The following is a 26,437-nucleotide window of genomic DNA, read 5'->3' on the forward strand; positions in this document are numbered from 1 at the left end:
TTTGAAGCACGCAGAATAAGTGTTGTGTGGATGGGGCAGGTTTTTTGACTACTCAAATCTCCAGATTGCACTTAATCAGTTCACTGTAATACCTGTTTGTGGACAGTCAAAACAGCAAATGACATTTGAGGTGGAAAGGTTGCATGGTTATGTGAACGGAGCTGGGCAGGTCTGGCTGGGATGCGTCATTCCTCAGCCTGTACCAGCAGAGCGGCTGAGTGAGCTGAACAAAGCCAGGCCATGACTTCCTTTCATGCAGAATTACTTAACAAGGCTTCCAGGGAGACAGTATGCCCCCACCCTGGGGGACATGGGGTTGCTTGCACTCTCTTATCTTTAAAGAATTTGGGGATCCCTGTACTTCAGTAAAGTCTATTAGAATAAGCCTGTGGCAACATTTAATGCAGAATAGGAAACTATAATGTAATGCGCTCATTCAGATATGTACACATATGTGTGTTCTGAGCTGTAATCTGCAACAAAGTAACAGTGGACTGGAATTTTGTGGTCAATCATTTCATATTTTACAAAATCTAACAGTTCTATGATTACTGTGGACTTTTATTAAGCTGCAATCAGAATTTTAAACCATACTGAACTGTAATATTCTGATACGTAATGCACAGACCGCCCTAGTACTAATAAAAGTGTATGCATACCTTTGTAACAGTCTTAGGCACATATGCTGCAGAAGTCAGCATGGGCTAGGCTGGGATGGGCAGCTAAACATATTTGCTGCTGGTTTTCATGCCATTGCCATTTGTAATATCATGAATGGTGTTCACAAGAAGCAAAGGTGATTGCCTGCTTTCCCTGGCAATGGCCAATTATGAGAGTAAATAATGAACTGTGGGGAACTGATTTTACAGGTGTGTGTGTGTGTGTGTGTGTGTGTGTGTGTGTGTGTGTGTGTGTGTGTGTGTCTGTGTGTGCGCCCATGTGCACATATTAAGCTCTGTGTGGAGTCCAGATATGCCAAAGATGTTAGTAAAACATGACTTTTTGCTGTTGTGGAGATATTTGACTGCTCCCCATGATGGGAGAGAATGTAAGAATGGACCACTGTCAGTCTCCTCATGCATCTTGGATGCAATGGAACTACACACTTGCTGCCTTCTTGATATGAGCACGTGCTAGCAGCCAGAGAGGACACATTGCCTGAAGTAGTTAGCTTTGTTTTCCCAATGTTAGATCTTTCCAGAAAGTATGAAACAATTATTATCATTAAAATGCCTTATAATGTTAGCACCAGTTTATTGCAGTTTATCAGTTGTATTTAATATGCATGAAATGCTGCAAGGTCTTACATTCTCTTTCACATGAGAAATTGACCAAAGTACAGCTTTGATTTCCCAGTCCCTGCTGCAGTATGCCCGGAGAGCATGTGGCCCACCAGAGCTGTTAATCAGACTGGCAATATGTAACTAAGCTAGAGTTTCATTAGGAAAATTCTGCGAGACTTGACTTCACAAGTATGAATTGTCTGCCTGGTATACATTGGACTAAGATATTATAAAAAGCCCCTGGACTCAGAATCAAAGGAGCTTTTTTGGAAGGAGTCCCTTTTATCTCCTCTCACTCTTGTTCATTCTTTTTTCCCTTCTCTATCCTCTTCTAGCTTTGGAGTACCATAACCTCAACACCTCCACTGCAACCAAGACTTTCTGGGTGATCACAGGTAATCACCATATTAATCAGGGAACACCAATTCCATTTTTTTCCTCTTCTTTCTTTATGTTTCTCTACAAATAACATTTTCTACATAATAGGGCAAATAAATGTTACATTCATATTGACCTTGACTCGTAATATCAGTGTTTGCAGTGTCTGTCCTACATATGACTTTGCCCTAGACATGGAGCATCCCATTAAATTTGAATTCTTCTTGTAAGAGTTCTTATAACTTTTTCTTACAGCAATGTCTGAATACATTTTTAGCACCATATACCAAAAAGTGATGGTCATAGGGTGGAGTAATCAAAACAAACTCAAAAATACTAGCAGGTTATTAGTGATATTAACTTTTCTTGGGGATGATGAATTGTGTGTGAATGTTTTATGCAGTTTTGTTTTTATACGAATTAGTGTGTGTGCTTGTGTGTGTATGTGTGTGTGTGTGTGTGTGTGTGTGTGTGTGTGTGTGTGTGTGTGTGTGTGTGTGCGCGCACGTGCATGGGCCCTGCCGGGGAGGGTGAGCATCTTATCTGAGAGATTGTATTTCTTCAGCTTCCATCGCTGTCAGGATGGTCAATATTTCTTGACCAAGGTCAGTCGCAGTGCGATCGGATTAATTACAGTGCGAGTGATGAATTATCAGAGAGTTCCCTTCCCTGCTTCCCTTGCTTGCTGTGTGCAGTGATACAGGATGTGGAGGATGCCTCCCTGGAGAGTCAGTATCAGAGCTTTGCCAGTATGATGGAGCAGCGTCTGGCTGAGCTTTTTGTGGTGGCCCATCAGCAGGGTGCCCGCTTCAGACGTGCCACCACCGTGGGCAGCTATACTGTCCAGGTGACTCCCTGAAGAGCTCACCAGGAATGACCACTTATGACTGCCTATGAGGCTTGTGTCAACTTATGAGTGTTATGTCACCTTTATGAGATGAGTTCATTGCAGTGCAGTATTATCGTCATGTTATTATTCTTATTGCAGTGCCATCTCTTTGTTGCTGAAGCACTGAACTCTGCTTTTTATCTGTCTTGTTGAGCTCAGATGGTGGGTATGAGGCGAGTGGCAGGGCCAAAGAACCCCATCGAGCTGACCTACTATGCTCAGCACGATGGCGCACCTCTCCCTGGCACATCTGCAGCCAAAATCCTGAACACAGTGGACTCCCAAACCATGGCGCTCACACTGGGTTACTTTGTCCAACTACAAGCTGAACGTATGTTAACAAATCTCATGTTCTGCACCTTAAGTGGCATCATCTTATCTGCAGGCCTAAAAGTGTAACTTCATCACTTTACATCAAACTACATACTTTACTGACAAGATGACTGCTCAACTCTGCTAAACAAGTAATCTAGTTGAACATTGTGGGGTGCAGGGGCTGAAGTGTTTCTACACTAGCCCTTCATCATTTATGTAACTAAAAATCACTGGTTCGACTGAGCTCTCCACACATATGCTTATGTTTTAGAAGTGTAAGAGATATAGACTCCATTTCAGCTCTCCACAGGACACCGTGCTGAGCCTCAGTGAGAGACATCAGAAGAAATACGTTTCTTATGAACAGAGAGGAATGCTTCCTACAGAGAAAACTAAAACACTCAGACATAATCATAACACAATCTGATATCTAAAGCTCCAGGCAAAACTGGGTGCATACAAACACATGCAAGCACCTACGCAGACATAATTGCTCAAATGCGGACATGCTGGAAAGTAGTTTATACTCAATATCAGTACACATGAAAACAAACGTACTGCCAGTCAAGCACGTCTCTTGTAAGTGCTCTTAGGTGTGTCCCCTTCCTTGCTTCCCTAATACAGAACACATCTTTTTTCATCATGCAGCTGTGGTGAAAAACCCTTCCAACAACCTCTGGATCATCGCTGCTGTTTTGGCTCCTATTGGTGTCGTGACTATCATCATCATCATCATCACTGCTGTTCTGTGTCGCAAAAATAAGAGTGATTTCAAGACTGATGCCATTGGCAACCTGAATCCCCGGGTCAAGGTAAACTTTGCCATAGGAAACCTGATTTAGCCATGCTCCATAAGTCATTCACCAAGAGCTCTTTTGCAGATAAACAATGTTTCTAATGCAAGTGTATAAGACTCATTTTATTATGTGATTTTTTACGTATAATAAGTGTCTGTTGGCAGTTTATCAACATTATACTAAAAATCTTGCTTTGCCTCCATCAACCTGAGAGAGAGAAAGAGAGAGTATGTGTGAATGAGTATGTGTATTGACTCTTCATGCTGTTTTCTTTCATGTAGACTGCTTACCGGAGAGACGTTGGTTATTATCATCAGGTAGTTATGCAGCTCTTTATTAATTTCTAGAATTCTGGGGTTTTAAACACTTTGAATGTAGACCTCTGTTCAAGATGCCATATTATAGGATGGTTAATGAAGGGGATGGCGCCTTATGCTCCTTTAAATGGCACAACCGTAAATATTGTAAATTCTTTATTCTACGGGTGTGTGCATGTGTGCGTGTGTGCACATGTGTGTGTTTGTATGTTCAAATAAGTGCATGTATGCATTGGGAACAAGGTCAGATATTCTCTGTAGAGTTCCGCAAAAGTAGGCTAGCAGTGCTACAGAGGTTGCACAGTTCTGTGGGGTGTAACCAGTGAAAGTGAAGTGCAGCTAAACAAAGGAGATAGATTCCTCTTGGTAAGGTCAAATTCAAACACACTGTCTAATATAAGAAAAAAATTACACATCTAATATAAAACACTATCTTCTTTGATGTAATCTGATGTAATGGCACATTTGATTTTTCTCTCTCCACTGTTCACTACTCTGGACTGTTTTATCTCACTCACAGGCCACATTTCCCTGTTTGAACTTCAGAATCTTGCTTTGCTATTACAAAATTAGACATTCCAAAAGCAACTAGTGCGTAATTATTTTCTACACCACTGATGATCGAACAGCGTATTGTGTAATAGTGTCAGTGTAAGATCTGGTGTGAAAGTTGGTGGTAAATGATCTTTGGTGTATTTTAATTGGTGGACATTCTCATTGAGTCCTGCCCTGTGTAGAGGACAAATGTACCCATGATGATGATAGGAATTTTAATTTGAACTGTTGGGAAATGCAGAAAGCTTCATATGGTACCACCGCACATGGAATATTCAAATCTTTAAAGAGCTAGACAATGATATCACATCTGGTTGTTGTGGCCCTCTGATACTATTTGTGGATGTGGAACCAGTATAACATCTTGTCCTTAAACTACCATCAACTGTAGGCAGACGGCCATGTGCCGCAGGTCCCACCTTATTGCTCCAGACTCAGCTCCTTGACATTGCTCTGAATAGAAACAGAAACAGGAAACATGATCAGAATACCTGCGTTTAGAGGGCAAACCCAATGAACAGCATGCATTACTATTTTCTTGTTTTAATTTCTTGTTGTTTATATACAATAATTTGTATGGTATGGAGATTTGGAAAAATATATGATGAGCGCATTGAGATGAATCAGTGCTCTGTCATGTATTGTTTGTTTATGTATTTTAAAAATGCTGGAGTGTTGAATGCCATGTTTGTAGGTGGGTTTCACAAGGTTTTAGATTATGCAAGCTTACATGTGGACATCGTTTTGTCCATGTGGTTGATTAGCTTAGACAGATTTTATATGTGTGTGTGAGAATGTGTGTGTGCAAAAGCACATTTGTTGATTTAAGGAATATTAGTGTCCATGGGTATTAAATTTGACTTCATAAATTGTTAATACAACACTTCCAGGCATCCTAAGATGGGTGGTGCTGTCAGACACATGCACCCTACTGTGAGCACTGGGAAATTTAACCACCTGTGTGTGTGGAATATTAGCCAATTAAGTCAATGAGGGGAATTTTTAATGAGGAAGTGAAACATATGTAAAATATTTAATTGATTACAGGAAGTCATCACATCAATTGTATTGTCTCTAACAGAAAACATTTTCAGTGTTATTAACTGATTAGTCTTTGGTACAGACATGAATGGAAAAAAAGCAGTCCTAAAGAACAGGCCTATTTTTCTTTCAAGTGTTCATTTATTTTATTTTATTTTATTTTATTGGTGCAGCCTGTTCAGGGGTTTGACTATGCCAAGCAGCACTTGGGCCAGCAGGGCGGCGATGAGGAGACCCTGCCTGTTAAACAGGAGACCATGGTGCTGCCGCTCCCCATCCGGGATGCCTCCCTCTCCCTGGACAAGGTCATCCACCCAGATGGCTCAAACTCCAAAAAGACCCTGACCAGTGAAATCAGGAAAAGGTTAAATCCTTATTGCTTTGTATGTATGCTGGCATCATCTTATCAACAAAGACTAATGCTATTAGTTCATTTATTTAGTATGTGTTGTAGTGTGGTCTGAAAGCCAATGACTATAGTGCTGGCAGTTATTTAATGCTTTGTTTCTTTTTCTGTGATTCTTCCAAGCTTTCCAAATCCCTTTCTAAGCTTATGTTCTTAGTGCACAAGCATAGCATCTGCAGTGACATGTTTTTTTCTGCAGCAATTCTTAAGCTTACTGCTGTATGTTCATGAACCATTAGCTTGCTGGATAAGACTAAACACTAAACAGTCAAGCCCTACTGCACTGCCCTTAAGCTGTTTATGAAGAAGGTTTTTGAAGAGCTGTTGTCTGTGGGGTATATTTAAGCCTTACAAGAAAAAGTGAATACATTTGCCTTATCATTTCTTTCATCTGCTCACTCCTTATTTTCCCATTTTCTTTGGCCTTTCTTATCCCCACATCAATCACTTTTCGAGGGTAAGCCAATTATATATACACCTATGTGGTACTTAAATCAAGATATGCCATCAAAATCTGGGGCACACAAATGTTTGGGTCATAGCACAGTATACAGCTATAGTTGGGCAAATGGGGAAAGTCAGTTATGGAACTTAGATGCCTATACACTGTGCACAATTATTAGGCAAGTTTTATTTTTGAGGATTCATTTTATTATTTAACCACTACAATGCACTCGGTCAATCCAAAATGTTAATAAACCTCAAACCTGAATAATTAAGAAATAAAAAATGAGCTTTTGGCTTTTTTGTGTGTGCATAATTATTGGGCAAGTATTAGTGTACAGAATTAAACTAAATTAAAAACTTACATTTTCCAATCTCACATGTTTATTTTCAACTGTTAAAGTGAGAATAATAAACAAACTCAATTTACAAATAAACATTTCTGACATAAAATTTTTATTTATATATATATATATATATATATATATATATATATATATATATATATATATATATATATATTCATAGTCATAAGCCTTCCATTCATGGAGTCTGTCAGTTTCTTAATATGTTGATCAACGTTTTCGTGCAGCAGCAACAATTGCCTTCCAGACACTGTTCAGGGAGTTTTCCTTCACTGTAAATCTCTTGGCCCACAAGTTCTCAATAAGGTTTAGGTCAGGTGAGGAAGTGGGCTAGCTATGCACTGGAGCATTTCAGTGCATGCGATGGAGCCATAAAAATCATGGTCTTCTTGAAAGATGCAGACTTTTTCCTCTACCACTTCTTGAAGAAAGTGTCTTCTAAAAACTGGCAGTAGGTTTGGGAGTTGATTTTGAATCCTCAACCCGAAAAGGTCCAACTAGCTCATCTTTAATAACACCAGCCCATAACAGTACCCCATGTTTACCCAAGTACTCCACCTTGCTGGCATCTAAATCGAAGTGGAGCTCTGTAACCATTACTGATCTAGCCATGGGCCCATCCATCTGGTCCACCAAGAGTCACTCACACCTCATCAGTCCATAAAACCTTTAAAATGTTGTCTTCAGATATTTATTCGGCCCAGTTTTGACGTTTCACCTTACGTATCTTGTTCAGTGGGGGGTCGGGTTTCAGCCTTCAGCAGGTTTTCTGACTTTTCAGAGTCAGTTAAATCTCTTTTTTGGCCAATTTTGCCTGAGGAAAAGAAGATGCCTAATAATTATGCATGCTTTGATATAGGGTGTTGATCTCCTTAGGCCACATGCTCCCTCATTCACCTGATATGTTTAAAGCTTGGAGTTGGAAAATATGCAAAAATAAAAAATAAATGATATGGTCAAAATACTCTCTTGCAAAATAATTGTGCACACAGTGTATGCATTGCACATAACCAAGGAGACACATTAAGACACTAAAAAGGAATTTCTGAAATGAAAGCCATGTCCTTCACTTGTAAAGTGCAGTTTTCTGAAGCCTCATCTGAGTAATTGGAAAATCATTGGCTGTAATTGTCTCAGTAAACTATGGTGTAACAACCTATCCACCTTCTCCAACAAGAGAGGGTGAAAGAGAGGGATAGAGATATAGAGATAGAGAAAAAAACAGATAGAATGGGGTGAGGGAGAGAGAGTGAGAGGGAGTGAGAGTGGAAAGAGAGGCAGGGTGAGTGGGGTAGAGAACAAACGACAGGAGTTGGGTTTTTTTTGGTGGTTAACGTTGATTTTATGGTATTGTAATAAATTTTCCATAAACCTAAAATGATGTAAACTTGCAAACCACATACTTTTCAAGTTTTCAAGCAAATGGAAAGGAACCACATGATATTGTTCATATGCTCTTCATTCATTCATTCATTCATTCATTCATTCATTCATTCATTCATCTTCTAAACCACTTAATCCAATTTAGGGTCATGTGGGGCTGGAGCCTATCCTGGCAGCATAGAGTGCATGGGAACTCTGGACAGTCCATCACAGGGCACATATGCTCTTTATTGTTTCCATTTTTTTTAAATAAAAAAAAGGACAAGGCCCAGTGATTACATTTCTGAATGGTACAAATGTAGTCCTACTTTTAGGCATAAGAGTCAAAGCAAATGTTTTACATTTTAAACTTTAAAGAAATCACTCATCTTGAAGTCTAGTCCCCCAACCATACCAATATTTTGCCATATTTTTTTTTTACAGTGCCTCTAAAACATATCCATATTATGACTGATCCCAAATCAGTACTTTTGTACTAATGTAGCCACATTTAAATCAATCAATGGTTATGATTGACCCAAGGTCATAATATTTTGCCATTCTAAAATTTTGAAATTGGTTAGGACCAGATCTTTAATCTTTGATAGGACCCACCTCCTGCAACAAAACTCATCTCCAAGCATAGAAGCAATGACATCATAGCAGATTTCCTAGAATGTTATAGACCCCCCCCCCCCCCTCCCCGACACACACACATTTATACTGTCCAGAGAAAAAAAGCTTTATGTATCTTTATTCAGGAGGATGACTCCTCCAAAGGAAAAAAAAAACAACAACAACATATGAAGACAGTGCACTAAAAACAAGCAGACCTTTCCTTCATGTTTTTTTTCCATGAAGTCAAGTTGAACTTTCTAAGGTTACACTAATTTTCTCTATTTCTAAAGGCACACAAGTTTCCATTATATAGCAGGATAAATCTGGAGGGAAAACCTTTTTTGATGTTTATTCTACAGGCAGTAAGTAGCACATCTCTCTAATGCTTGTCTAGTTGGAAGCCTGTTCAGTGCAGGAGAGGCTGCACAGTGGCCAAGCACTGCAGCAGGGCTTGGCAGAACAGGTGCAACCAGAAGACAGAGAGAGAGAGAGAGAGAGAGAGAGAGAGAGAGTAGACAAAGAGCGAGTGTATGACATAACCAGCCATGCCGACTCGCACACGCGCCCAGGCTCACCGCTCCCCCTTGTTGCTATGGTTACCCGCAGCAGGTTGCCGAGCGAGGAAGGTTCCGTCATCAGCAGCGAATCGGTGAAGGGCATCTCAGGCCGAGGCTCGGTGGCACAGAAAGTGACAGCGCAGCAGAAACTCGCAAAGGAGGAGAGTGGCAAACGCAGCGGTGAGAGACGACCCGCCACCTTTAGCCCCACCCCCATGCATGCTGCTCCCATAGCTTGCCTCCCTCTGGGCCTGAGCTTTCTGGGAGATTTTTTTCTTTCCATATTTCCACTGTTTCAATAGATGCTAGCCTTATTTTAGTGCCCTATTCATCCTGTCCTGTTCATCGGGTTTAGCTAGTGAGGGCCATGTGTATGGAAGAGCTAGCAGCCCACTGTATCATGTATGTATGTGTATGTGCTTCTCTCAGGGGCAAGAGTTTCCCAGCTGCTCTTCATATGTTCAGAATAAGAGCTGGCTAAAGCAGTGTTCAGGTGTGGGGTGGGGCAGCGTCTGAGTGCACGCCTCTTCACACCTGCATCGCGCAGGGCTGGGTACTTTTCTGGCTGTGAAGGGCCACTCTTAGCAGGAGCAGTGGGACAAATCTGCATCAATATGCATGAGACATATCCTCTTCACTGACATGATTTAGTCTGTCACTAGCCCTGCATTGTCGACAGCCATACGTACACACACAGAAAGTGACAAAGTGAATACATGACATGTAACACATCTCTAATGCTTAGCAACCTGTGTAAACTTATGTGTATGTGTATACTGTATGTGTGATTATGTCTGCATGCATAAGCAAACATGTACCAGCACATGTGCAGACAATCATGCATGCTCAAACAAACACAGATGCTTCCCTCACACATAATTATCTCTCTTGCAGAGTTCTCACTCATGCTGGTTTAGTATTGCAGGGAGCTTGAACAACATATCATCACAGCCATATGCTGCCATATGTCCCTGTCCTGTGAAGCATGTTGCATTTGACCTTAGAGATGCAAAAGTAGTTTAACAATGGAAAACAGACAAAAAAAGAGAAACAGAGTGCACACGTGTCACTTCACCTTAGAGTTGATTTACTCAGCATTCCCAAATCGAAAAACATTTATTCCTTTTTTATAATGATCATTAAATAAGTGACCTAATGTTATTAAATTAAGATTCCAGGCTAAAAGAGTCCTGAGCAAGGGTTTTAGTAGCCTTCATCCATACTGTCTCTGCTAAGAGAACAGGGGACAGCTAAATCACATTTGACGCCTAAGTTAATGGTGAATGTGTGTGCGTGTGTGCATGTGTGTGTGCGTGTGTGTGTGTGTGTGTGTGTGTGTGTGTGTGTTGGGGGGGGGGGGGGTGGCAGATCCTTATGACACTTCTTCAGGATCACTCCAGCTCATCTCCATAAAAACGATGGCAGCACCACCTACATATATCCACCAAGCGTCTTCTGACCAGAGCCAGGACTCCGCTAACCTCAGTGGAGAGGTACCTAATACCACACACACAGACACACAGACACACCTCATCCATTCTCATGAAATCTTATTAGAATAGATACCTATTCTGGCCTCATTCAGTTAAATGAGGCCTTTAAGAGTGGCATGGCACATTTTCCCTGTGTATATAATTAGTTGACCAATGGGAAATCAACAGCATACTTTTTTTCATTTTTATGTGCTTTCAGTCAAACCACCAGCTCCTTTCCTACTATTTTTCCCTCTTTCTCTCTCTCTCTCTCTCTCTCTCTCTCTCTCTCTCTCTCTCTCTCGTCAGGTGAGCTTGGCTCTGAAGCAGAAGTCGGACATCGAGCACTATAGGAACAAGCTGAGGCTGAAGGCAAAGAGGAAAGGTTACTATGACTTCCCATCAGCTGAGGGGGGTGGAAGCTCCAAGGCACTGAGTGAGAGAGCCAGACACGGGCCAGACAGGGCCGGCCGGCCCCCTGGCCCCACTGCACACACGCCTGGCCGAGCTCCGGATGACTATGACGACAGGAGCTCCACGTACGTCAAGTCTCACAGGAGGTCAGTGGGTGTGTGCATTTTCATGTGCATCTGCATGTGCATGGGTTGTGGATTGTATTTGTGTGTGGGGGTGGGGGGTGGGGGGGTATACCAGTATTGCACTAACTGCGGTTAATACAAGTCCATGTAAGTGGTTTTTAGCTAACGCCCAGAAAAAGACATTCAGAAAACAGAATGCATTATAAATTTAAAAATCTGTCACTATAAAATATTGTAATTAACTGCTAGACCTCCCTATTATTTCACTTTATGGTTATCATCAAAACCAAATTCATCTAGGCAGAAGGCTATAGAACCTGAGATTTTGCTCTCTTCAGTGAAGGCTGTCAGCAGTCTCTGCCTTCAGAATACAACTGACTGGATCGTCCATATTATTAAGCATTAAGATTAGAGTTGCCCAATACTTTTCCCACAGAAGCCTGGAATGAAGCAAAACAAGCTAAAAAGCTAGAGGATGGGGAAAAGAGAGGTGGAGAGAGAAGGAGAGAGAGGGAGAGAGAGTGCTGCCACTGGATCACATCGCCACTGCTGTCTGTGCCAGGCGTTGCTAACTGACCCAGATGGCATTGCTTTGGTGACAGAAAAGCAGCACTCTGGCATTTAGTGTCAGTTTAATTGCTTGACTTTATTTTTGGTATGAGGAATAAACCGATCAGCTTCATCTGTAATTGTCAGTAATTCGCTCCTCACACTGGGCTGACCCACAGCGGCTCTGTAAGGGAGCTCGTGGTCGACTCTAGTACTGCTGCCTGATTTGTCTAATTTGATGGACTCCCCATCAAACTGCATGTGCATGTGCATTCGACATGCCTCAGTATGATCCAGCTTAAGATGACCATTTCCTTTGGATGTGGTTATCTGGGCTCTGGTTTCCAAGTTTTTTTCTTGTTGTCCAGGCAGGAACATGGAGGGAAGGACTTATCTGTATTGTTGCTAGATGTCATATCTGCAGCTCCAGATTTTTTCTTTCTTTCTCTCTCTCTCTCTCTCTCTCTCTCTCTCTCTCTCTCTCTCTCTCTCTCTCTCTCATCCTCTCTCTCTCCTCCCACAAAGTGAATGAAGCATGTCTGTACAGACCGTATACTGTGCTACATGCTAGCGCTGATGCTTTCTTAAGCTCACAGGAGCTCTGCTCTTTTGCACAGGCCTCCTCCTGAAGTCTGAAGTGTGGCTGCACAGCACACTCCTCATTTTGTACTTAATAAAGGGTTTCTTATCGGCTCAGCCTGCTGCACTGGCTCAGTAAATCTGCCAGTGGTATTCTCCTCCCGCCCTGTGAATTGGCCATGGTTTGTGGTTCAGAACAAATCCATATTATGGTTCCTTAACAAGCCACTCAAGATTACAGCACATGCACACACTATCAACACTGTGGTTTCGTGTGCATGTGCGTGTGTGTGTGTGTGTGTGTGTGTGTGTGTGTGTGTGTGTGTGTGTGTGTGTGCGTGCATGCACGCATGTGTCCACTGACATGGTGGAATGGCAGGCACTCTCAGGCGACATCCCCTGCATATCGCAGTAGACAGTCCCTGAACAGCCCCAGCCCAGGTGGAACTGAGATGGACCTGCTGGTCATGAGAGAGAGACCCAGGAAGGGCATCCGCAACAGCGGTTATGATGTGCGTATCATTCTTTGCGCACCATACCACCATACACAGCAGTAATCCACTTTCTTTTGCATAATGAGCACTTTTTTTCAATAATTCTGACAAAATCTGAGTACAAATGCACTGGCTTTCACAATGACAAATACATTTAAAAGAAGTACGAATGACCTGAAGCTCATCCTTCCGTAATTGTGACTGTAGACAGTGTCTCTGACACACCAAAAGACATCACAAGAGCAAGATATAAAAGAAAACGAATGAATGCTTTGTGAAACTTTCATTTTTTCCCCTCTATGAGTGTTTGAATCTCACTGTCGCTATGGAAACAGCAGCACACTCTTGTGGGTGCTTTTGGATTACAGATGTATGAGGGAAGAGTTCAAAGCAATTGGTTACTTCACTAAAAACTACTATGCACATGATAAATTATTTGTTCACTAACAATATCTACACAAATTACTTCAATTTTATTCTATTTTACAACACAGTCACAGTAGTTACTGTAAGTCAAATCAACCGGTGTGCTATTTTGTAGTAATTTTTAATGTTCTTAAATGCCAGTCTTCCTGACCTATGAGATGAATAGCCCGCCGTGTTGCAGTTATGAGGATGGACCTAAGTTCTGTTGGTCAGAATGAAAATTCATTACCTCTGGCAAGAGTATTGCAGACCATTTGACCTAGCCCACTGCAGACCATTGGGCCTAACCATCTGCTTGATTAGATGAGGGCAGTTGGAGGTGGGGTGTGGGATGATTTATTATGAGGGCTAATTCACAATGCCTATAATCTGCCTGCTGTGCTCACACAGGAAGTAGGGCATGAGACAGAGAGAGAGAGAGAGAGAGAGAGAGAGAGAGAGAGAGAGAGAGAGCTAGAGAGAGAGAAAGAGCACAAGATAGAAAGAGACAGAGCACAAGAAAGAGTGAGCATGAGTGTGCAAGAGAGACAGGGACAGCAAAAGGTGGACGGAAGTGTGTTATCGAGGTATGGAACAATAGCCAATGCTAAAGACCAGTCATTCAGGCACGTACCTGCAGTGGTGGGCTATGGGGCTTTACTGCTGCACTGACTCAGAGCAGCTGTTTGCCACCAGATGAAGCAGCGCACAGGGAAGTGATGAATAAACACAACTCTCCTCATGCTGTTTAAGCAAGAGGGTGGAGCACCAGCAAATGGCAAATGTCATTAACTAGATTTTTCTGTGCACGTGTCTATCTGAGCTGTACTGTACCATTTTTTTTTTTATTTCTACCATTTTTTTTATTTCTGGTATAGCTGTACTGTACTACTTTTTCACTTCATCTTAAGCACTCCAAAATTAAATAATAAAGTAAAAACAGTAACAACTCTTTGATAATGGTTACAAGTGGATTCAGGTCTTTGATTATTGGCTGCTAGATATGCCCCGACCCGACGCTGTTATATCGTCCTAGAGTCTGCCAAGCTTTGCTCATCTCTCTGATCCTCCTCCATGCAGGGTTAGGGTTATGCAGGTTAGGGTTAGAGTTATCACACATTTCCATTTGCAGAATTGATTTTCAGTTCATAAAATAGTGCGGGATTGTCCCGTAACCTTTTAGCACAGGTATGATTTTGACCAATATGGAGGTTTCTCAATATGGTTTATAGATCATAAGTAAGCCTACTTCTCATCTTGTCTATACAGCATATTTAATCAGATCATGTTCTAGCTGAGGTTTGTCCTTGAACCTCTGAATCATGAAGGACCATACTGATAATGCAATTCTAAAGTAACTTTATTTTTGATGCTATGGTGATGTTCCCAGACGGAGCCGGAGCTCATCGAAGAGACAGACGTGGACCGACTGGCAGCTCGCCGCCACTATGGCTACGGGCGTCAGGTCAAAGGTCACTCTGAGACATCCACACTGAGCTCACAACCCTCCATCGATGAAGTCCGTCAGCAGATGCACCTGCTTTTGGAAGAGGCCTTCAGCCTTGCGTCAGCAGGCCGCTCCACGGTGGGCAGGCGACGCCAGTACCACCCTCACCACCACCCCTACCATCACCACCAGCAGCTGGGCCCATACAGCCCTGGACCCCCAATTCCCTACTCTGAGGTTGTGACCAGTGCCCCTGGGACCATGAGTCGAGGCCGAGGAGGCCTGCAGTGGGTACCTGCATACGGGCAGGACCTCTATCAGTGCAGCCTCACTAAACCAGTAAGCTCACATCTCTTATTATGACCTACAGACTAATAAGTTGGAATAGACAAACTACCTAGAAGGACCTCAGCCGATGGAGACTACTGAATCACTTTTTTATTTTCAGTCAGACATAATTTCGAGGCCATTATATTGGTCTCTAGAGCTAATGGTGCTTCTGTTTTTTCAGCAATGTGTGTATGTGTGGCTTCTAAAGCTTGTCATGCACATTTCACTTTGTAGACTTTCAGATTCACCCAACTGCCTGAGATGGCCTTGGGCTCTCCTCCACCCATACCCCCCAGGACAGGCCCCCCTCCTGGGAGCTCCCTGCGAAGGTAACATCAGCACAGACTAAGACACTCATTGACAGGTATGAACAGAGAAACACACAAAACACACAAAACTCAAAAACTTCATGTACATACTTTTTTCTTAGAAGAGATGGGCACTTGCCTCACTTTTATCACCCAATTTCCATGCTTTCACAAACTGATGTATGACATATTCTCAGTGTAAGTCTGACATATGGTATGATTTCACTGCTACAACTACACAGGCTATCATGAGTATTGGCAATGTTGAGGCATACTGGCCGCCACAAAAGATTTATGTTGCCAGTTAGTCTGCCATCTAGTGGTAAAGATCAGTAGGTGTGTTTCTGATTATTTGATTTTGCCCAGGTCCTCATCTGATCTGGGTGCAAAGGTTCGCAGTTCTGAATCATCAGTTCAAGACGTACAGAGTCAGCATGAGAGCAACCCCTATGTACCAGTCAGCAGACCACCGCTCCCACCTGTCACCTCAGAGTCTGCACCCAATCACTCAGGTTTGTGTGTGCGTGCTGTATAGCACTTGAGGTTGCTGGCAAGACTTTGTAAAAATGTCTTTGTGTGCATGAAATTAATTGCTCATTTACATGATTATTCAAACACAAATATAAAAATGCCATTTGAGACTTTTAAAGGTATCTATGTTATTATTGTTGGTTTAGAGCTCTGTTGATTTAAAGAAACTAACATGCTTATAACCCCACCAGGGGCTTTCACTTATTATACCCTCAACTCTCTTTAACTACTACTTTGGCTGGTGTAACTGAAATTGCATCAGTAATCTTAAGTTGCTTTATATAATGGTAATGCACACATGGCTGAATTACTAATATTCTATATATTTATCCAAGCGATTTGAAAGGTGAGATCTTTATTTCCTATGTGGACAGCTGAAAGCAGTAAATGAAAACATTCTTCTAATTTGTTTCATAGGAAACCCCATGACGGCTGTGTATGCCATCCCAGCCAGCAGGCCAGGATACACGGGCTATTTCATTTCAACACCCCCTTCATCCTACCACAGCCCGTCCTGGATGTCTTACCCCCCTGAGCCAGAGGATGTGCCGTCCCAGTGGGCTGACTCTGTGAGTAACCCTGCTTCCCACTGTACGCCAGAGCCTAACATCACAGACCCCAATCCTGCTTCACAACCTGGCTTAAGTGCGAAGAGCTCGCCTAGTGCTGCTGTAGAGCAATGCAGAAAGATGCATGAGGTGAGGTATGCTATAACTTTCCTCACTTTAGATATGTCTGTTTTTAAAGCCTGATTCTCCTGGTGCTTCCTTAGAATAAAGCTCATTTGGTAAGATCATGTTGTACATGAGAGGGATAGTGAGTTAAAGGAAACTTGGACCCAGCCCAGTGGGTCAGGATTGGTTGGTCAGCCATGTCTCTACATCTTTCCACATCGTCCTCTTAAGGCGGGGGGCATTTTGTTGGGTCTGTTACTACCCATGTGACCTCCAGCTCTTTTGCACAAGGCTCCTTGTCAGTTTGGAATGTTCTTCTTATCCCTGTTTTGTGTCTGCCTGTTTCAACCAAAATGCCTTCACGCAGTGTCTTTTTGCAGAACCAGTGTCATTTAGAAACCATTTGCTGAACTGAATTTATCGCTGCCGTTGAGTGGATACAACAAAACACCGGGGTAGTCACATTTCTTCAAATGAACACATTTTACTTCTTTTCTCAATCACAGTTTTTCAGTGTTTTGTGATTTCATGGTCTTATCAAACCCAATCCACTGTGGAATTCAAACAAGTCTGTTTGAATAAGATGTCAAATGTTCATTTTTGTACTGATCCCACACAGATCATTTCATTTATTTTTGTTGTTATGAGTGTTGTGCCTTTGTGTGCTTGCATTTTCTTTACTTTTTTGACTAACTAAATTAATTGGGCTTACAATTACAACCACTTAGATTCTAGACATTTACACTCTTAGAACATCCCTTCATCTAAGAACATAGATAGGTATCTCTTCCATAACATTACAAAATAGTGTTATAGCAGCTCTTCCTCTTCCAGGTGCCCTTGCCAGGCTATGCAGAAGCTTTCCCACACCCGCATTATCCTCAAGGAAGCCCACTCCTCTGGAAGCACAGCCAGGCCATATCTCCTCAGGGGCGACTAGAGCAGCCGCCCTCTGCCGCCACCTCCCAGCAGAGCCTGGCTGAACCTAGAGACCTGATCAGCCCTGACACCCCCCTCAGCAGCCTCTCCACCTCTGCTCTGGTAAAGGCCATCCGGGACGAGGTGGCCAAGCTCGCGAAGAAGCAAGCTGACATGTTTGAGTTCCAGGTCTAGAGCTCCCTCTGGTGATTTGATGGGCAAACTGCACACTTATGTGTTATTAGGAATCCAGGACTTTGGTTCTGCCTTGAAATGTCAGCATTTATGACTTTTGTACAGACAAGATCTCCTGTGCTCTTGCATTCTACTGGACATTTTTATTCCTGCAACTGAAAGATTTATGTGTTTTATGAAAAGCCTGCCTGTTGTTTATAAAGCTGTGTTTCCCTCTTTTTTCACTGTCATTCTAGTTTAACATCAAAATAAACTGCTGAAGAAAATTTGGTCACAACATCCACATCAACAGCGATATCGTGATCAGTTATAAAAATCCCAAACTAATGAGAATGATGGATTATAACTAACAGTACAATAAGAATAATAAAAAAACATAATTTCCTCTAAACATTCAAGTTTCCATGCTTCCAGTATTAATGACTCCATAACACAGTCATTCCATCACTGCAGATTTGTTGAGTGATGCCATTAATATTGTAAAAGCAGGACATCTTTTCTCTTTAGATATATTACTTTTCAAACCTTACTTTCTAGTTGGGGGGCATGATTTGTGCAAAATAAAATGTTTTTATGATAAGGTTCAACCAGTGCAATACTCAGTGGATATCTAGAATAAAATGAACAAGCAAATAAATAATTAAAAAACAACAACAAATCAATGAACAATTTCCTATGTCATTTATGGGAAATGTTTTTAAACCCTGATGGAACACAGTTAAACCAGTTAAAATCATTTACAAATGTCAGTAGACTTTTTCAAAACACATATTTTGTGCTCATTACCTAGTGAATGAGTTGTTAGTTAGGCATAAGGGCTTTCTTTTAATATTCTATACTGTATGTACAATAAAGTAGGCTTTTATGTTTGGTCTACATATTACAATTTTGTTGAAAAATTCTTATCATTAGTATTCCTTCAGCAGTTTTCAATGTGTTCTAGAACTCCACAGAAATGTACTCTAACTTTTGGTAGTACTGTAAAAAAGCACTTTATTTCCAGTCAAAGTCAGAAAGATATCAATCTAACGCAAGACTAATGATGAACATTGCTATTATTACCGGCCAATGAAAATTCAAAGTTTTGTTGGCAAAAGTTTATGACAGTGTCTATGTGCAACAATCTGCGTATATCATGAAATGGTAAACTTAAGTATGCTATCTATTTTAGATGTTTTTTTATGTGTATGCTGACTGAAGTGGACTCACTAATGGGCACCTTTAACAATGTAACATTAGTGTTAAATTTAGTATTTAGTTGTTGCAAGTCATTGATCTTCCATATTTGCTTTGAACATTTGTTATTATTTGCTTCATCACGTTTTACATTATTCCACATAAGAACCGAAGCTGAACAGAGCTGTACCGAAGGCATGATTGATAGTCCTCACAGTGGAGCTAGACAGACGGTGTGATTGCCCTCACAGTGGATCTGGACAGAAGTCATGATTGTCCTCACAGTGAAGCTGGACAGAAGGCATGATTGTATGTACTCACAGTGGAGCTGGACAGAAGGCATGATTGTCCTCACAGTTGACCTGGACAGAAGGTGTGATTGATAGGCCTCACCTTGGAGCTGGACAGAAGGCGTGATTTATAGTCTTTACAGTGGAGCTAGACAGAAGGCGTCCTCAGAGTGGGCCTGCCTTTCTTTTCTGTCACCCCTCTCTTACACCACCTGTCTTTTTTTGTTTGTTTTTACATGTTTCCTTATCAACAACACATCTTGAAATTAATGTGGAAACCATAAAGGTCTTTTTAATATAAACATTGGTGTTAACCCCCCAGAAAAAAAATAAATAAAAAAAATTACTTAATGCATTAATCCTTACACTGGCAGTTCATATATAAATACTACATCGTTTCCAACTTTTAAGAGTTTCAGGGCCAGACTATTAGCTACAGGCAATTTGACTACCCAACCAAGTTAGTGGGAGCACTTGTAACGTAAATGTCTGGTACCCAGCCTGCATTTAAATGCTTCAGTTTTGCATATGCAACTGATAATTTGCAAATAGATGTCCTCATTATTACTGATGGAAATGGATTTTTTTTTTTTTGCAGGTAAGAATCTGTGTGTAATGAACCTATCACACCACTGACTGACAACCTAAATAAAAATCTAATAAAATCACTGACAAAGATACCCATTGTGCCATTTGTGAGGGAACAATAATAAAATTGCATTAATAAAATTAGGTATATGTGTGTGTGTGTGTCCATCCATAAGTTCAATAACTTGATAGTGAATACAAGCAGGAAGCTAGACATTATTTATTCGGATTTATTATCAAGGGCTTCCTCTTCTGCAACGGCATACCCCTTTTACTTCTCGTGTATTTCCGTTTCATGCTGCAGTGCTCAAAAAAATAATCTGAGAAACAGAAAACGTAAAGTCATCTCACGTGGTAATTTTTAAAATTCACATTTAGCTAGGTTATAGCCTTTACCAAAAATGTAAACGAAGATAGCTAGGTTAGCTAAGATAGCGTACCTAGGTACTATCCTGTATTAATACAGCTAACTAGCAAGCTCACAAACCAATTAGCTAGCTAAGCAACCAGAAACGGTCTACTGATCTGATAACACAGTTAGAAAATGCCAAAATTGCCTACATCTCTTGTCGTCAAAATCCTCCACTAGCTGGTAAAATAGTTCTATCTCCTTGAATCTGACAGACAGCTCACAAATGCAATCAGCCTCACTCCACGGCAATGACGGTCCCTCCGCCGGGGGAGAAAACACATCAAACGGTCGATATTCCGCAGTCACTAGGCTTTTCGTGACAGGCCATGGCTGCGGCTCAAAAATACTTTCGCCTTTGTTGAGGCTCCAAAACAGTGACCCCCAAATATCTCCTGTGACATTTCGGGGGTCATAAAGCGATGGGAAGAAATCCACATCATTAGTATCCATTGACCTGCGACGTTGCTGTGGCCAAGATTCAGGTGTAGCAGAATAGTTTTATTTCAAACACGAATCTGCGTTATTAGGGCAATCATATCAACGGACTGAATTCCAAATTTAGGTCGAAAGGACAATCATTTAATGCTACCAAATGTTTTGGTACACCCAGCAAAACATGCTGACTTACCAGTTTATGGTGGATAATTTATTTAAACTGTAAATATTCAGATATGTGATAAATGACTATTTTGTGATTTATGACTATTTTGAGCACATTAACAAAATATCGCTGTTCGGTTATATAGTTAGCCTACATGCTGAAATTGCGGTATGAATGACTATGTGTGAATGCATAATTGATTATTTATATATGTATTTAGAGGCGCTCATTGGCCCTGAAGTGGGGTGATCACCTGCATATGATGCTTTTGTGTTTGGAACATTCTGTATTATTAGTCTTTATATAATTCTGACACTATTAAATATGCCTAATTCATATACTCTTCACTCTGCAATAACACACACAAAGATGCATACATTTTATTTTCTAAACCATTACTCTGTTTTAGATAAATATATTTCCTGTTGAAATACACTACTGGATCAAATATACTGTGGCTTGTAAATATAAGTTCATGTAGTTTTATTAAAGTTTCACATATTTAAGGGTAAATGCACTTGAAATACTCTCCCTCGTTTCTTTCAGGAGGCTTTAGCTCGATAGTTTCAAAAGAAAGAGGACATTTCAGACAGCTTTGCAATATATTATGGTAGCTATAATATGTTGTTAATCATGTTGTTACTCATGTAGTTGTTGCTGTATTTGAACTAAAACCCTTGAATTATACTTCTTGATACTAACCATCCCTTCAACATCCTTTATGATCCACACTTCTGCTAAAGCCTTCCAATGATATGAGTAAATGCATGCCCCTTTTAAGGTTGAGGGCATAGACATGTGCGTTAAAGATAAGGTAAATTAATATTGACAGATGGTGATGGAGGCCATTACTCCTTCATCCTGTGGTTCATTTGGCTGCTTTAGCGATATCGATTCCCTGTTATCCTGGTAATGGAGTCTGCCTTATATGATGGTGAATACACTTGCTTTATCTGTTACGTGCTAGTGTAGGTGTACTGCTGTCATAAGTATTTTCTGCTGTTTTTAATTGTGATAAATATGAGTGAGAATTTGGTATTGCAAATATTTATTTAATATCAATAAATTTTCTCCACTTCTATGTTGATAAATCTGATTGAGAGTCCCGCAAACCTAAAGAACCATACAAAACAATACAGAACTCATCTGCAAGACATGCCCAGCATAAGACACACCTGCTCAAGGAACCATAACACCAACCTGACCAACCCCAAGTTGTGAATTCTCAAATAGTGATGCTCGGTATAGTAAGTGTCTCCTGTATCAGGTGTGTCTTGTAGTAGATGTGTCTTGTCATTTACACTGGAAACTGGACAGGACAGTCAAACTTGTTGCTCTCTCAGATTTTGTCACATGATGCACAAGCACTGGGTGCCAATGACCCAATCGGTATCACCTTCCAGCCTGACTTTATGTGGTCCTCTAAGCACATTACATGCAATAGGAAGTGGCAGTTGACAGAACCTTTTCTAAATTGCTTGTACTCAGAAAATTGCATTTCAGACATAACCAATGAGTAGACAGAGGAGAAATTGTGGAAAAGGGATAATTATCTCTATTAGACCATGAGATACTAGTGGTTGAAATATTTTAGAAATTGTCACTCCAATTTGGATGTGAGGATAAAAATAAGATGTAAAATATCCAGTAAGCTTTCAGACTGCAGAAAAGTCTCTTGTCTAACAAAAGCCCACGTCTCATTAAAACAGGTGAGCAGACTAGTGTAGCCTAGTGTTATTGTCTAATATAATTATGTCTTATTCTGTGGCATTTTGAATGAAGGCCTGCATATGTGTACATATACATGTACACATTATTCACATATCTTTTTAGGAAAAAACAAAGATTCAGGGTCCTTAATTTAATAAAGACAGGTTACAAACTGTAATGTTTTTGAAACATTGTTGTAGTGCATCATACATCATATTCTCATCATATTCATTATTATAACCTTGTTGGTCCAAAGCACATTCATGTGTTTCAACATTTGTGATTGTAATATTCTCATGAACAAAAGTAACTCTATTATACATGTATGCACTTTTAATGTCTTGATATTCATTATAAGGCATTTCATGCAACATTATAATACAGGACTCAAATGATGTATCACCTAATAAGTCAAAATCTTAATGTTAAGCTGTATCACATTTATAATGTATTATTAATGTATTTCTTAATCTCTCCAGTAGGGGTCATCTGTACTCTGTATCAGAAAACACATGCTCCATATGCTCCAGCTCCATGCTGCTCCATGTAGGAGTTATTTTATCAAGCTCTTCTCACCTTCTGCTATGATTTCTTAGTAAGGACCCTTTTGCAGTTACATCTTTTATGCTGCAGTATCTTTTAATGTCCCAGAACCTAGGATCCCATTCATATCCACTCTCTAACTTCCTGTAACTCTGCTGCAGTCTCCTGTGTTAAACCTTGGGGTCGTTGCGGCTTGTTACTTTTGAAACAGAGCCATACAGTTAACAAATAGCCAGCTGTGACAACCCATCCAGAACTGGCTTGTACTGTCTGTGGTTCTTCTTCATCAGCTATGAAATTGTTGTTGTATATTTTTCTCCTCATTCTATATTATTGCTCTTGAACATAATCATACTTTATTGTGGATTTATGTATATCACCAGTCTATTACATTTAGAGCATTTAGTAGGCACTCTTGTCCTAATTGACTTACAGTAGTGTTTTGTTGTCTCCTTCTTGTCTCCATGTCTTTCCTTGTAGCACACATTGTTAAGAAAGTACACTGTTAAATTCTACTGTGACTATCTATGTTTAATTTATTCACATGGAAGCCTCTGGGATCTTCATTCCTTAACCTGGTATGACATTCTTGATATTGCATTACATCTAGTTAATTTTTATTTGTTTGTTAATATGATTCAATGAACACCATACTGATTGCAGTGTGAAGACTTGTCCAGAGCATAGTGTGGTTTTCAGGCCCTCTGCAGCAAAACATGACCTATTAAGCTATGCTTTGGACTACATGGGCATTGATCCTAATGTTGTTTAGGAGTTTGGTCCATGCCTCTTATCAGCTTTTCAATTAGCTGAGCTCGGTGAACTCTCGGTTCTGGTCTGGAGTGTGGCCTCTTTGAACAGCGAATTGTTCGCTGTGTGTGTCTAAGTGCATGCTTGTGTGTTGCAGAGTATGTGGCACTTTCTGTATGTGACAATATTTTTATATATGCATTATGTAAGATAGACAAGTGTTTATTGGAGTATTGGGCTCATTATCGTAGACATGCAGCCTGAATACAGACCTCATAATAGCTGCTCAGCTTCCCTATACTTCTCCTGTGAGCTTCAATTAAGCACATTGATTTTTCCAAATTGAATAGGAATAGATGGCCTCTGGAAGTTTTGAGTGACCAGCAAATCACATCAACTTGTTGGGACTGGATAATAACTCCTCAGTTTTAAATGAAGGTGGAAGCAGGTGTGTGAGAGGTGGAAGGAAGGAGCAAATGGAAGATCCTGACATTATATAACACTCGAAGCTGTTGATGATATTAAATGTAATCATCAGCAACATCCACACCTCAACTCTGAATGTAACTAACAAATTCAATCAACTGCCATTTGTTATAATAAGGTTTGGAGATATTACCTATATAACTCCCTCCGAGGGGGCCTTCTCAAAAGCAACATCAACTTAAAGGCCAAAAACAAATTCCAGAGTGTTTCACTGGCATCCTTTCCACAGTCTGAGATAACCTTAGCACAGTGAGTCTTTTTGGAAACACAAGCCCAGGCCTTTTTGCTATGGAACAGTTCTTCACCATATATGTATGATGAATACCTTAAATGTCATGCCATATTTGTGCTTTCATTCTTTGTAAAGGTAATATGTGATATTACCTTTTAAATTCTCATTATTATTATTGGTTTTTATGATTCTCTTGATTTGGCAAGAAAGCCTTAAATTAGTATGTTAAAACCTGTCCTGAATATATTAAATTCTAATGTTAGATCCATTCATTCTGCAGTTCAACCAACAGGGAATATTTGTGCATGTGGGTGTCAGCAATGCCTGAAAAATCAATCTCAGCTGAAAAAAACAAAACAAAACAAACAAACAAACAAAAAAAGAAGAAGAAGAAAACACGTACTCCATTAGGAATATTTATACACTAATCCAAATTTAGTTATGTCTAGTACTCCTGCTATAATATCAGTAATATAGCAGCATCAGTACTGGCCCTTTGGTCATTTATAATTCAAAATATGTGCCTTCTTTTTCATATCTTGTCACCAACTGACCCATCTCTGTAACTCCTCAAAATATGCTGATTCGTTTATAGAATGTACCCTACATTAATAATTGGTCAGTTATTAATTTGTTCAGCATAATGGCTGTTATTTTTTCCTCTGACCAATTATAGAAGGTGTTTGCCTCAACTCTTAAGTTATATGGTCCCTCTCTGATGTGTGTATAGCTTTGTAGGGAATGGTGTTTGATGGATCACTGCTGTATTTCTCTCATCATGTGGGTGACACATGCATGAGGTGATAGGAGCAAAAGAGTTCAGTATGGGTGGGTATGTGGGCATGCTTACTGCAGAGCTAGGTTCGGACATGTAATGAGAGCTGTGTGATCACTTCCCCTCAGTAATTAATGTGTGATAGAGAAACAGTGGGAATAATGCAGTGAGGAAATACACATAGCCATCTTAATCTTCTAATCCTATTTCCTTTTTTTAATGAGGCATCATCTCTCTCACTCTCTTTCTGTTTTTCTCTCACACTCTCTCATCTCTCTCTCTTTCTCTGCCTCTCTATCCTTCTCTCTCACTCTCTCTCTTTCTCTTACTCCTTTACTCTGTCTTTCTTTCTGTCTGTATCTTTTGCGCCCCTTCTCTTTTGCTCTCTTGCACATGTGCTTTTATATGTGAAATGCTTTTATGTGACATCCCTGCAACATGTTTTCCCATGTCCACCACCTTCTTGCAATATACCCTCACTGTGATGTGCACTGTTCTACAACATAATTCATCAACTAATTAACTGTGTATGGTAAAATGATGGCAGGTTTCAAAAGAAATGTTTCTGCATATCCATGATTCAGCTTTTTGAAGTACATCTTTCTCATATAGACGGTATGTACCTGACATCACAGTCGGTGGGCGTCAATGCGGCATAAGAACTGAGTGGCAGAGTAGCTTGACGCTTGGCAGCACTACAAGGCAGGATTTGTTGGTGAAATTAAAGTGACGAAGACACTAATGGATATTCTTGCATTTTACTGCAACTTTTATTTGCAAAACTTTATGCTACCTAGGCCTAACACTAACACTTCCACTCAGTTACATTATATGATGTCATCCAATGTTAGCATAATATTTGACACATACATTTCTGTGGTTGCTATGATCTTTAATGTTTCTCTGTTACAAGCGTAACTTCCAAATTTACAAAGTAAATGTCTAAACTGCCTGAGTCTTGACTAGCCAACACTGTCTTCTCTGTTCTTTAGCTTTTGAAAGTTTGTACAAAGATAGCTCTGAATGTTACCTGAATCTGTGCAGTCAAACAGCAGCTCTTTCATATTTTAGATGTTTTTGTGTTTCTGCAGCTGTCACTAAATGCT

The 26,437-nt window shown here is 40.5% G+C and overlaps 1 protein-coding gene across 11 annotated transcripts in view; it reads left to right on the forward strand.

Moving 5' to 3' along the window:
• Positions 1 to 19,966, forward strand: part of kiaa1549lb (KIAA1549-like b) — a 38,673-nt gene extending 18,707 nt beyond the window's left edge. For 6 of the 11 annotated variants that reach the window (XM_026999484.3, XM_081715594.1, XM_081715592.1 and 3 more), the window contains 15 exons: positions 1,619 to 1,678; positions 2,357 to 2,508; positions 2,710 to 2,881; positions 3,490 to 3,677; positions 3,944 to 3,979; positions 5,749 to 5,939; positions 9,377 to 9,507; positions 10,696 to 10,820; positions 11,109 to 11,359; positions 12,846 to 12,978; positions 14,756 to 15,151; positions 15,377 to 15,471; positions 15,817 to 15,962; positions 16,399 to 16,550; positions 17,490 to 19,966. In XM_026999484.3, the coding sequence (XP_026855285.2) occupies positions 1,619 to 1,678; positions 2,357 to 2,508; positions 2,710 to 2,881; positions 3,490 to 3,677; positions 3,944 to 3,979; positions 5,749 to 5,939; positions 9,377 to 9,507; positions 10,696 to 10,820; positions 11,109 to 11,359; positions 12,846 to 12,978; positions 14,756 to 15,151; positions 15,377 to 15,471; positions 15,817 to 15,962; positions 16,399 to 16,550; positions 17,490 to 17,768 (2,507 nt within the window). In that variant the 3' untranslated portion in view covers positions 17,769 to 19,966. The other 5 variants (XM_026999487.3, XR_014124077.1, XM_026999485.3 and 2 more) reach the window with 5 other exon arrangements.
• Positions 19,967 to 26,437: the final 6,471 nt, after the last annotated feature.

The sequence above is a fragment of the Electrophorus electricus genome, chromosome 6 (assembly GCF_041902795.1).
Source record: "Electrophorus electricus isolate QZ-2024a chromosome 6, ASM4190279v1, whole genome shotgun sequence".
Lineage (NCBI taxonomy): Eukaryota > Metazoa > Chordata > Actinopteri > Gymnotiformes > Gymnotidae > Electrophorus > Electrophorus electricus.